At 39.9% G+C, this 13211-nt stretch overlaps 1 protein-coding gene across 1 annotated transcript in view; it reads left to right on the top strand.

The window, feature by feature from the left end:
* The window catches only part of dac (dachshund family transcription factor), a 648885-nt gene that overhangs the window by 425756 nt on the left and 209918 nt on the right, over positions 1-13211 (top strand). Inside the window, exons 6-7 of the mRNA XM_071598986.1 lie at positions 2523-2726; positions 7623-7955. Of these exons, the coding sequence (XP_071455087.1) occupies positions 2523-2726; positions 7623-7955 (537 nt within the window). The remainder of the gene's footprint in view (positions 1-2522; positions 2727-7622; positions 7956-13211) is intronic.

Here is a 13211-nt window from a genome sequence, read left to right as displayed (position 1 = left end):
GGTGGATCATTTGGAGAATAATATATCGAGCATAGTATAGTAGGTTCGGAAGCCTTTAAAACCGTTAAGCACTGAAAGAGTTTGCTTGGTTAAGTTTTCAATAAAATTGTTTACTAATATGGTTGAGCGTGATGTGATTGAAGATTGGCACTGATAACCTCTTAGGAAGAGGAACAATGAGTTCTAATTTGATTTAATAATCTGTTTTTAGTGCTGAGGATTGAAGAAAAACTCTCGTAAATTAGGTATTTCCACCAAATTAAGTATCGCCTTCTAAATTGAAAGTTTATCCTACTTGACTTTAAAGAATACGCTCACCTCCTCCATGCCACTACTAATGCAGGTCAAATTTCTAATCTTCCAATCCGTGAAAATTGAAAAATGCCCTGAAATACATTTAAGATGAGGAAGAACTCAAAAGAATGGAAAGGATTTCTTCTCAATTATAAATTAACCTTGCGGAAGTACGTGCTGGTTCATTCTTAAAAGTCTGATCAACAAGGACGCCAAATCCTAGAACATAGAAAAGGTAAGTGAAGAAAGAGATAGGACGGCTGTGTTTCTTTGGACCCGCCTTAGTGAGGAGTGAAATAGGAGTGGGAAGATGGGACAGGAGATGAAAGTTTAGTTGATGAATTTTGGGAATAAGGGTGGGGGTGGAGGGAAACGAAGGGGGAGGGATGCTTACCGATGAGGGAGGCCTGGAAGAAGAGTCGAGCGAGGGTGGAGGGGTGAGTTTTGGTGAGGATTTCCAGGAGGATGGAAACATGGGAACGAAGGAGAGGGGGGAGAATGACGGTGGGGTGTGCGACAAATGAGGCAGGAAGCTCGTCTCGTCGTCATAGGGATAAGTTTCCATGAGGGATGGACCGTTATAGCAGCGGGCGAGAGCTTCGAATTAAAAAATATCCTTGCGTCGGGGATTAATGGAAGGAAATGAGGGAGGGATAAGGGAAAGCCTGGGGGGAGGATAGGGGGGCGGTGGGGGGTCGGTAGAATCCTCCAGCGCCCTTCGTCGCTCTTTATTTTTTTTATTGCAGGGGAAGGAAAAGAAGCGATTCCTTCCTTCTCCTCGCCCTTCATATCCTGCCATCGTGCGAGGAGAGAATATCCGCATATTCTCCGGCTCCGACTAATTTAGGAAAAAAAATCGCGTGACTTTTGAGAAGATCCGGTGTCTCTAGGCGCCCGGCCTGGCGCTTGAAATGGCATTAATATTAAATCGCTTCCTCGGCTCCCTTTGTCATTGCCCCTCTCTGTCTCTTGCTCTCTCAGGCGGAACCCATCTAATCCCGCATTACTAATTCATCCGCTGCGTTTTTTTCTTCCCAACTTCCTCCGAGGTTTTGTCTCGGGACAATTTCTTAAGCGCCGATTCTCAAGAACTGCTTTTTCGATTATCATAACGACTCCCTTTAATTCCCCAAGCTGAAGATGGGAATGCAGTATTTCCGCTGAGTAATTGCATTGCAAATTTCTTTTAAAGTTTAAAGTAACCTTTGGAAGATTGATGTCCTTTCTTTTGGAGTCACTTGTTGTTAATACGAAAGTAAAAAATTTAACTAGAGGTCATTAAAGAAAATACCTACGTGCAAGAAGTTCGAGGGAATAGCGATGAAGAAAATGAAATTTCTTCGATACAGGATAAGTTTTTGACCCTCCACAATATTATAGGATTAGTAGTCAACGTTTTTGAGGTAGGTATATCATCTAAAGTTAGCATTGAAACTCAATAAATTAATAGGATCAAATAATTCTGACAATTATGCACCCAATATGGTAATATGTTATTATAAACTCAATCGCTATCAGCAGATTATTCGTGAAAAAATTCTAGGAACTTAAATTTCACGTGTATTTAAAGTAATTCAAGATTATCTTATATCCCCGTGCTAAAAGTTGAATTTGTGAGAAGTGCTTTTTCTGCGTATTTCTAATTGGTCATTAGTCATACCCTAGTTATAATATAAAGGATAAAAATACTAAATGATAAATATATCATTGATTTCTATGCTGACTGCATCAGATTACAGCTAAGTTAATAAGTGTATTTATTATAAAATAATGTGGTTTTGGTAGTTATGGAAGAGTGAAGAAATTTTAATTAAGAATTAGGAATTCAGTTTTAGAGATATTGGTCTCTGTCTCGTACATATGGTACCTTATATAATAATTAGTAATGCATCTAGTAAATATTTTAAAGTGTTCACTTTGGTCTGGGAGGCGTTAATTTGTGAGATGGTGTTCATCGATATGTTTAATTACACGGTGAGGGGCAGATTGCCAGACAATATGATAAGTATAGCCCAGGTAATTTCCATGTCTGATGCTTATTTTATGTTGGACTGCAAGCCACAATTTCCAGAATACCTTTATACAAGCGCATTGGTTTCAATTGCATATGGAATTTTGTGAATAAAGTATGTTTGAAATTGAGCTGATTTTTCCCCTCCTTAGGGTGTGACCTCAAATGTCCCTCTGGGACCTTAGTGAATGTGTTATTTTCCTTTCCTCCCTGGCAGGATCCTCAAACGGCCACAGCCCTGTGCTAAACCTGTCGAAGAGCGGTGGCGGTGGAGTCGGAGGCGACGGTGTGGAGAGGGGGGTTGTGGGCTCTGGGGGCGGAGGAGCCGGCAGTGGGAGCGAAGGAGGCCACGATGACGATGAGGAAGACGAAGACGACGAACCCGTGAGCGATGTTGACGACGAAGACGAGAAGGACCACGGTGAGACATCACGCGGGAGGGGTTGAGGGACCGACAGTCGAGCGATGTGTTGAAACGGTGAAACACTTCCTCGCTCATGAAGGAAGGCCTCACACCTCTGACTATCTTTTTCTATGCGCCTGTTGATGAATAAAGTCCCACGATTCGTTAGTTCCAGTATCGGATGGAAATAAGTTTTGATTGATTGAATTTGCGGGGCATTAATTTCAATGGTCGTTTATTTTCAATTAGAGAGCCGTTGCCGAAGGTGAATTACATAAATTGCACCGCTAAACAAATTCTCGAAATGCATATGAAAAGGCCCATGTCTATCTTTAAACTTTTGCATGGTTTATCTGGCGAGATGAATAAATTATCATAATATTTTTCTTTTGGGCGACTTAGCATTTCTTCTAGCCGACCTTACACTTTTGTGTAGTATTTTGCTCCATCGTGTACTTGTGTACCACTGTAATGGCGCTTTAAAATATCCCATCGTAGTAAGTTATAAACGAGGCAAAACAATCAAAATTCCGCTAAGAATTAACTGGTATAAATGGTCAAATATTGTTAATTGCATTGAATAAGTGACATCGCTTTAACTTCATGAGAAAATATTGAATGTATTTGATGAGCAATTTCATAGTGAATTGAAAGACCCCTTTGGTTTCTTAGCATACTGAACTCATTGGTGCATTATTATTCATAAGGAATCATTAATTATTTTAATGATAATGATTACATTATCGATGATTTAAATGAAAATATCGTGGAAGTAAATAGTATTTTGGTTACTTTTTATGAGTACCAAATTGTTTCTATTTCTAAGTTATAGTGCAGCACTTTATGCATTTCTCTCGAATAATCGCGCTAGCATAATACTCGCGCTTTTACGCGGGTAAGAACTAATTTTCATTGCAATTCACATTCGTGTGCAATTTTCTTTCGATGCAATTATTTCAAATGTAGTACAGTCGCTGTACGCCCGTCAAGTTCTGCTTTACTTTCCTTACGTTGTTGAGGCAATATACTTCTGGGAGACTGGTGTGACCTCGTGAGATTTTGATGGTACAATGTATTAGTATAAGCGATGCAATAACCAAAATCGTGACAAAAATGAAAGGACTTCTTCGGAGTATTTAAATAGTAAGATGATATTTCTTGAGAGCTAGAGAAAACAGAGAATGAACTAGTCAAAAATCAACGGATAATACTGAATATAAATATAACAGGGGAAGTGCATCGAGCCTATAACAGAAATGCATGAACAAGTAATGTATTTCTTTTACAATAGAAATCGTAATTTTAGCAATGATCTCCATTCCTTACCGATGCATGCAAACTGTAAGATTACATCGCTGTACATAACACGCTAAAACTGTTTAAATTTTCAAAAAAGTGTATACCAATACAAATTCAAAGCCAATTTGATAGAATTTAACCTGTGCAACTCAACCTTTATGTGTATGAGGTATTCAGGAGACTTAGTAACTGGTAATAATAGCAATAATTCCAATGCCATTGACATTAGCCAAATCATTACCAATTGCCAAGTGAGCGAGGTTATTAATGATATGATACATATGATATGGTATATGTTTCAGTTAATGCCTAAGTTTCAGTTAATGTTACTTATCAGTAGTATTTTCCGATAAAATACCTTAAAAGCCATAAGTAGCAATTTTATACGTAAAAAACATTTTATACACAAATTCTCTAGATATCATCTCGTATTTGGCTTCTCTGACGCAATTCACGACATGAATTTTCTTTTAATTAATTCCGAAGAGGATAACAATCACAAAATAAAGCATCGCAAACGCCTGAGGACCCAATAGAATTTTCACTTAGAGGAAAATTCTCGATCCAGGTATTTACGGATAAAATGAAATTCCTAATCGGAAAAATTGAAATAAATAGTCTTTCATTCGTAAAGTAAGCCTAATGAAATAAAAATGCAGTCCTTCCTCGTGCAAAGAAGATTATTATTCAACGCTGTGTGTAAATGTTTATCTTTTAGCTATATTTTACCCGTTACAATGATAGACATATCAGACAAGATATTTTATCTCTTATTATCTCCATTTAAATATGCACTTTAGCTTGTTCGTTATCTCTTTTGTATTTTCCAACAATTTAAGACTGAAGTCATAACGTGTGGCGCTCCTCGCAGTTTAGCCTGTGATTCATGTTAGTAAGTCTCCCATAATGCTCCAAGAACTGTTATCGCATTCCTAGTAATGGGTGATGGGTAGAATTGTGACACTCATTTACTACATGTTCCCGTATAAAGGCATCACGTAGTATACTCTCTTTGCAACGCACTTCGTTTAGCATGGCATTGGGAGATCTTTATAAAATATTTTATTATCTTTCTTCCAATGCATGACTACATGAATTAAAATTAAAATATGACTAAATGTTAATATTAACCCAAAATTGGAGATTTTGAACTGGATATGTTGTGCATTTTTTCTACTATATGCCTTTCAGTTTTTTGTAATAATATCCTCCCCCTAGTATTCTTTTATATAATTATTAGCTAATATTACCTTCATTAATTTTAAATATGACCAAATTATTCCTCAATGCTCTGTGTAGTGATAAAATACTATATTAACCAGAATTTCCATATTTAACTCTATAATTACCTGACGGTTTTCAACTTAATGTAACGAAATTTGTGTTCAGCAATGCGTATACTTGGATATTAAAAAATCTCCACCCTACCACCAATAATACTCCAGTTCCTATTCCTCGTTCTTAAATTCTAGGGACAGGTTATGGTGTGGCATGACCAAAGTGCATATTCACGGAATGGAATTTAATGAACTCTGTGAAGAAAATTATATAGGACTAGGCGACCAGAAATAATGAACGGGGCCAAAATGAGTCCGGAGAGAAACTCAAACAAAAATGACCAAACAATAAGGGGAAGTGGTCTCATCATCCTTGTTATCCATGTTTACATCTCGTCAAATACTCGCTCAAAAACATTTTCAGTTCCTTCTTTTTCTATTTCATATTTTTTTTGGAGAAGATGGGTTGGGGGGAAGGGGGGGAAAGGAGTCGATGACGGCGTCTCGTGCGTTAGAGGCGTGAAATTACACCGACCGAAAAAGAGAGAGAGGGAGAGACAAAGAATATATGTGGGAGTGGAAAAAAACGCCAGTCACGGGAGCCAATAAGTGGAGTCGCCACCGACGTCGGTCGGCCATGGTGCGGCGGGCGCCGCCGCCCTACTCGTGGAAGCCGCCGGGGGTGGTTTGGTTTAGGGCGGGCGGCGCGGACGCCGGTGAGCCGGCCGGCCCCTCCGCAAGGCGGCCACGGGCGCCGAGCACGCGACGCCCGCATAACAAAAAGCCATCCAGTCGGAGGGAGGGGAAAGGAAAAAAAACTACTATGGCTTGAGTCGAAGGAAAAATATGCCGCGTGCGCTTCTTGATGGAAACAAAACACTGTCTTTTTCCACGGGGCGGAAGAAGGGGGGGGAAAGAAAAAAATGGGCGTTTGAAAATAATGAGAGTAATATAGCAATTGAAAGGAAAAGGAAATCGATTTCCCTCCGCCATCATCCACCATCGTTCCCTCTCTCCTTTCCCCCCCTCCCCCCCTGGATTTCCCTCCCACCACCCCTCTTAAACGCACGCCCTCTCCACCCTCAACTCACACTCTGTCTCCCCCTCCCATGCGATTGCAATTCCTGGTTCCATCTATCTACTCCTTCCTTTTTTCCATCTATCCCTGCTCTAGGTTAAAACCTAGAGTATCATCTGGATCGCCCGCCGTCCCTCCCTTAGCGCAGATTTCGATGGCGAGTCCACGGTCCGTTTCGAATCCTCTCGACTGCCTTCCCATTGGTCGGAAGGAAAAAATCGGAGGCAGAGAAAATAGTAGAGCGGAAAAAAGGAGGACGGTGGAATAAAAAGAGTTGTGCGGCTTTTTGGCGGCGGCAAACATCACAGGGGCGGGAGTCGGAATCGATTGCTTCTACTCTCGTGTTATGAAAGGGAAGCGTCCAAGGACGAGCTGTCCTTCTTCCGTGCTTATTCGTCTTTCGTCCGCACCAAGCGCCTTTGCGCGCAGAAAAAAAAGGGGGTATAAGCTATTAGTTGGAGTTACCATTGTTATAGCCTGCGTTTGATTCCCGTAGTGGTAGAGTTTCCCATTATTACTAGTATTGGCTGATTCAATGAGGAGATATGCGCATTGGACCTGAGATATGATTTCCACAAAATATCCATATTAGAATGCGGTAGGCTAAGCATCTGAAAATGGAGAATACTAGAGTGTAGGTTTTTTGTATTTATATTTTGAGCATAATATATTTGAAAAGGGGGCGCGGTTTGAAAAGGAGAATAAGTAGTAGTGAAATTAATCTTTCTAAGCTGATTTTGTGGTAAGATATGACCTGTCATCCGAGAGCCCAAAATATCCCAGCCATCACATGAACAAATATTTTTAGTGACGGTAAACCCAAGTAAGAAGCTGAAAGTGATTACCTTTTCACCTCTATTTAATTTCCAGAAGAATAAAGTGAAATGTATTTATGCCTCTTAGTAATGTACATCTGTATATAATAATCGATCAGCCTTGTTTCTTTTTTTAAATAGTTTGGAAATGTGTATGCATAGTAGGCCAAATTAATTCAATGAATGATAAACAATTGAAAAAGCAATAAATTTGGTTTTGATTAAGTTAACTCTTAATAATGACACGAACTAAAACGGGCAAGCTGGGGCAGAATAATTTGACACAACCAGCTCTCTAGTGACCTTCACTCCTTACTTTAATATGTGAAATCAATCCAAAGGAAATAATAACAGTGGCCGAAGCCTTGTTACTCCCGAGGATTGAGCAATCGATCGCCGGGATCGAACACACTCAGTAATATACTTCCTTCCTCCCCCGGCGAAGAACTGAGCGACGCCGCCGAAGTGGCCAACAGCGTCCCCGGGAGCGACCGCACCTCCTCCTCGCAGGCAGCCGCCCTTAACTACTCCACGCTTGTGGGCGGGGGCGGCGGCGCAGGCGGTGGCGGTGGAGGTGGCGGAGGCGGCGGGGGTGGCGGCGGTGGAGGTGGTGGAGGTGGCGGCGGTGGAGGCGGTAGCGGCAACGGCGTCGGCATGGGCCCGGATCCAAGCGGTGCCATCTCGAGCACGGAGACATTGCTGCGCAACATCCAGGGGCTGCTCAAGGTAGCCGCGGACAACGCCAGGCAGCAGGAGAGGCAGGTCAACTACGAGAAAGGTAAGGCGTGTACTAATTATTCGGTTGCACTTGATTATGCACTGTACCTACGGACAATTAGCATAATCTATAATTTTTCTGGTGTAATGCATCATGATTTGGAACCTCATCTGGGATTTTACAAATAGATTTGAAATGTCGAAACTCGTATTTCATTATGGTGTACCGAATCATATTATGATTCACCAGTAAAGTGACACGTAATTTAGGCTTTTGGGCCTAAATTCTTAAATGCGGTAAATTAAATTGTAAGTTCAATTATAGTATGATATTGAAGATTAATTAAATTAGAGTGATAGGTGATAAAATTGGCGAAACCTAATTTTATGGGTCATCGTAATTTAAATTTTAAAATGATTTTACCCTCATGTAATTTATAGGCTTATTTTTTTTCTGTAAGGATGCGTTCACTTTGGCTATTTTGATAAATGTCTTGTTTTGCTAATTTTCCTCCGGCACGATCTATTTTATTCCGCATTCACCAAATATGCTATCCCTAAGAATGGCAATTGAAAGATTGTGGGGCTTGTACTGTGGGCGAGTTCAAAGTTTATTTTAAATAAAGTTAGCTACGCATATTCCATTCAGTTGTTAACGTTTTATGTCGAAATACAGTCTTAATAATGAAGTAAATAAGTAAATAAATTGTTTACTACCTGACGTGATTGATTCTCCAACGGCCTAAAATACTTGAGAAAATTAACTCTCATTTTTCTGAGATGGCATTGATCTTGGCATAATATTTATCTTAGCTGATATGAATGCAGCAATCCACTTTTAAACCTAAGGCAAGTAAAGGCAGCCTTCCGTTTCCGTTCGGAATCTCAAGCAGTGTTTGTACAATTTATTGTCCGTCCCATTCTTCGTGGGGCGAGAACAAAAAATCTTTGAAGAAGCCTCCACTAGCGGTTCCCTCAGCTAGTCCCAAGCGGTTTATTGCACCCCGCTTCCATTGTTGAGTCCAGTTGTAGTCTGGAAATGTTTATTTCTCTTCTTGATTGCCGTGATCACACCTTCATCAGTGAATGTTGGGCCGTTTGGAAGGAAATATCCTTTGGAGCAAAAAGAAGATTCTCTCAACAGTCCTCATCTCAACCTTTTTTATGCGCACCATGAAATTCTTGGACCCTTTTATACGCCTCTCATACTTTAGAAGTAAAAATAAACCCTTTAGACCTCTCACTTTTTTATGACTTCTCATAGTCACAAGCAAATAGCTTTCTTCTCGCGAGTTTTCTTAGGGAAATAGATTATGATCTGTGTCGCTGTCATTATGTACTTCACAGTTAGTAAAACTGTGTCTTTAAATGATAAGATAACCCATATAATCATATCGATTGGGCTATTCCTACAAGTTTGTTTGGATCCAATGGATTGTCAGTATTTACTTAGTCTACCAATCAGAATTAACTTCGTCCAGGTAAGAATTATTTTTTCCAGTGGTTATATCTGTAATATCAGTCGACCCTCTTTACGAGCCTCTCCTTCAATGTGATTACCTTATTTTTTCCTCTTATGTATTATATTTATGTCAACCATCGTTTCTAGTGATCGTTAAAGGTCTCTGAAAACAACGCATGAACTTGATCAGCGAATGAGGAATGACAAGTTACTCGTTTCTACAGAGGGCGTAATACATTTCAGCGCTATTTCCCCCGAGGACGCCCCATAGTGCATGAATTGATTCTCATGCCATTAAAAAAGAGCAAGCACTCCTCCGGCAACCCGCATGGGTAGTTGGCGTCGGAACGAAGAAGTTGTGCTGAGAGCACAGGGGAGGGGGCGGGGGGAATGTAGTACGTTGAGTCACCCTTCGTCATCTTCCACAGAAAGCGAGTGAGTGATAGAAGTGACGTGAAGGCTGACTGGAGACCGCGTTTCGTGCCGATGGCAAATGATTCCTCTACAAGTTGAAAGGATAAGTTAGGCGTCATCTAAAGGAGTATCGGGATGACGCAGCCTTTCATCCAGTTCCACTCTTCTTCACTGCTCCAAGACTTTTTTTAGTCATGTGATCGCATCGATTTAATTGGGATGTTTTTTCGCCATAGTGACTCATGCTGATCGAAATGAGCCAAAAACATCGTGGCCTTCTTTTTCTATTGTTAGCTTTATAAACTTCATGATAAAGCTTGTCGCGGTGCTAATGAGGAGTAATAAATACAGAAAGGTGGGGGATGGAGATATTTTTAAAGGTATTCCGCGTGAGATACGAGTCTTTCTGTCAGAAGAGGGCGTGATCGCAGTCTTTATGTGTCGGCCGTTGAGGTCACTGGAGGTTAGTTCAAGGATATAATGGTTTTCTCCATGATCTGTGAGACCAGATAAGAGGTGCATGGTCCTCCATTGACAGGAACAGAAGTAATAGCTCTCCCCAACAGCATCTTACCCTTTTATCCCTTCCATCTTTCTCCCCCTACCAAATTCCCACAGAGAAAAGCAAAGTGGAATCACTTGTGAAGCAGTGCCCACCGAAACCCATCTCATAAAGTATCACCTACTCTTAAAAGTCCCTGAATGTGCTATCTCTCTGCTGTAAAGAAATGGTGGCTTAGAATTCATCTGAGATATGTGGGTTCTTTCAAGCGCGACTTACGAATGCCTTGTTTGCGAACAGATTTTGCTATCCTGTGGAGTGTTTATCTGAATGTTAGTGACCAATAAAATCCACAGCGACGACATGCTTGTGTCATCTCTAAGTAATAAATTAGATTAATTTAAGAGAGGAATCGAAGGGGATTAACATGGCCATCGCATGACCTAATCCCTGCTTAAGATCATTAATTTTATCATTAGCCATTGGACCATTATATTTTGCCGTTCCAAATTCAATTTTTAGAACGGTAAAATAGAGTGAACCAAATTCCTTTTACTAGGTGTGCAGCATAAACAGGGTGCGTTCCCAAAGTAATGGATGTACTTATGACATCCTGGTTAACATTTTGTGGGGAATTCAAAATTTCATTCAGCTTACATGTATCTTGAGATAAAGCCGTACCGTGATAGTCACACATTTGAAGAAATTTTCATTTGTACAAAAATGAAACTACTCTTATAGCTTAGATGAGCATATTACTGAAGAGTGTCATGTTATTTAGCTCGAATGCCTTAGGTAAGAGTCAGCGTGAAAGTTTCAGGTATAATGGACCCAATATAGTTTCATTCATTAACGAAATCTTTACATCCCGTTAATTTAGCTTATCTAATTTCACGTATACTGTAGGTGTCATTGAATTGAGGATTAATCGCATTTTCCTAACTATAGTTTTAGCCATAGAGGTATTCCAAAAAGTTATGGTAGGATGAGTGCCTGAAGTTTTTTTTAATATAGGCCGTCAGTCAGTATTCATCAAAAATGCTTTCTTCTAGCTGTGATACTCGCATGAGAAACATGCAGTCAGCAGATATAGCATTGATAGTCATGCATCCTCTTGCATTCTCTCATATCTTGCCGTGCTCACACGGATAGCGACAAAAAGCCATGGGGGCAAACGATAGTTTTGCAGGAAATAGGCTTCCCCATGACGGTTTAAGCTGATGTTTATTCGAGTTCCGATTACATCTTTATGACGTTGGTCTTTCAATGTTTGCTGAGCTTGATGGTTTTATAATAGGCCCTTATGATGAATGTGGTCTTCATCTCGATCTCAGAGCTTTATTCATCGGCAATTCGAATGCCAAAAGAGTGAATGAAAAAGTTGCACTGCTAGTTTTTAAAATATATTTCTAAGCATTCATTCGCTGCCTGAAGCAACGGACTTGTTGGTGATAAAACCGATTGGTTTAGAACGGAAATTATTCAAGAATGTATTTATAAAATTTTACATCTTAACGTTTTAATATTTCGGCAAATGCTTTAGCAAACGTGTGACAGACAACTAAATGCTATTAAGAAGGATTCGATAAAACAAAATGATACAAGTAAATTTGCTGACACCTCAAGTTTTTATCTACAAGTGTATTGATGTGAAAAACTTATTTTAATACGTATCACCATATAAAGGTGCTCAACAACATTTTCATGTTTCAATTTAATAACATGAAAACGTAAAAATACTTATTGAAATAATTTAATTACGTATCTAGTTCATGCTTAAATATAAGTAAAAATATTTCACGTTAAATTTGTAAGTTCATGGAACCTCATTTGGTGTCTTCGTGTCGTTCAAAATAATGGTTAAATTTCATCCAAAAACCATGCATCAAGTTTGACTTTTAAATTTGCATTTTGAATGATTCTTTTCTATTATCTATGCATACTAAAGGCAATTCTGTAATTTTCGGGATTTCCTCTTAGTTACTGAGGCACTTTAATTTTTATATTTCTCCAACGGATAATTTTCTCGCGGTTAATTCCTCAAATTCACCCGCTCTGTTTTCAACAGAGCGGGTGAATGTTTTAGGGCAACCTAAAAACCATTGCGTGGTTGCTTATACATACAAATCCTTAAATGTATACGAATAATCAATAGTGATTTGTTTCGAACTGAGGAATTTCCCGCCATTTAATTACCTTCCGCTAAATCCCATAAATTTCAACTATCTCCTGCTTCGCCGACATACTACCTTGATCAAAAAGTTCCCGGAATAACCACCGTGTGGCGCTCCCATCGTTCCGATTTGAGTTCTGTTTTTTTTGTTAAATTGGTACATCTGTTGTTGATATTCCCTTTAAATCTTAGTGTCATAACTTGACATTTGCAAAAGTTACGGTCGGTTTTCGGTATGTCCATCAGTGCTTCCTGCGATTTTTCCATTACTTCCTCTCGGCTGCTAAAACGCGTTCCCCGTAATGGTTTTTTAACTCGATTGAACAGAAAGAAGTCACAGGGAGCCAAATCAGGTGAATTCGGTGGCTGTTGGATGGTATTTGTTGCATTTTTCGTCAAAAAATTACGAATAATGATAGCACTGTGCGACGGTGCGTTATCATGGTGCAAAATCCACGAGTTTTCTGCCCACATTTCTGGTCTCTTTCGGCGAATTGCTTCACGCAAACGTCTCATAACGCCCAAATAATACTCTTTGTTTACTGTCTGGCCTTCTGGCAAAAATTCATGATGCACTAGACCGTTGTAATCCATGAAAACCGTCAGCATTGCCTTCTTTTTTGACTGAAAACGACGTGGTTTTTTTGGTCTCGGCTCATTTGGTGAACGCCATTCACTTGCCTGATGTCTGGATTGCGTGTCGTACTCATAAACCCACGTCTCGTCTCCAGTAATGATCCTTTTGATGAATGTGGGATCGGATTCA

Source organism: Hetaerina americana, unplaced genomic scaffold (assembly GCF_022747635.1).
Source record: "Hetaerina americana unplaced genomic scaffold, ioHetAmer1.1.p SCAF_10, whole genome shotgun sequence".
Classification (NCBI taxonomy): Eukaryota; Metazoa; Arthropoda; class Insecta; order Odonata; family Calopterygidae; genus Hetaerina; species Hetaerina americana.
This window is presented reverse-complemented; position numbering and strand designations above follow the sequence as displayed.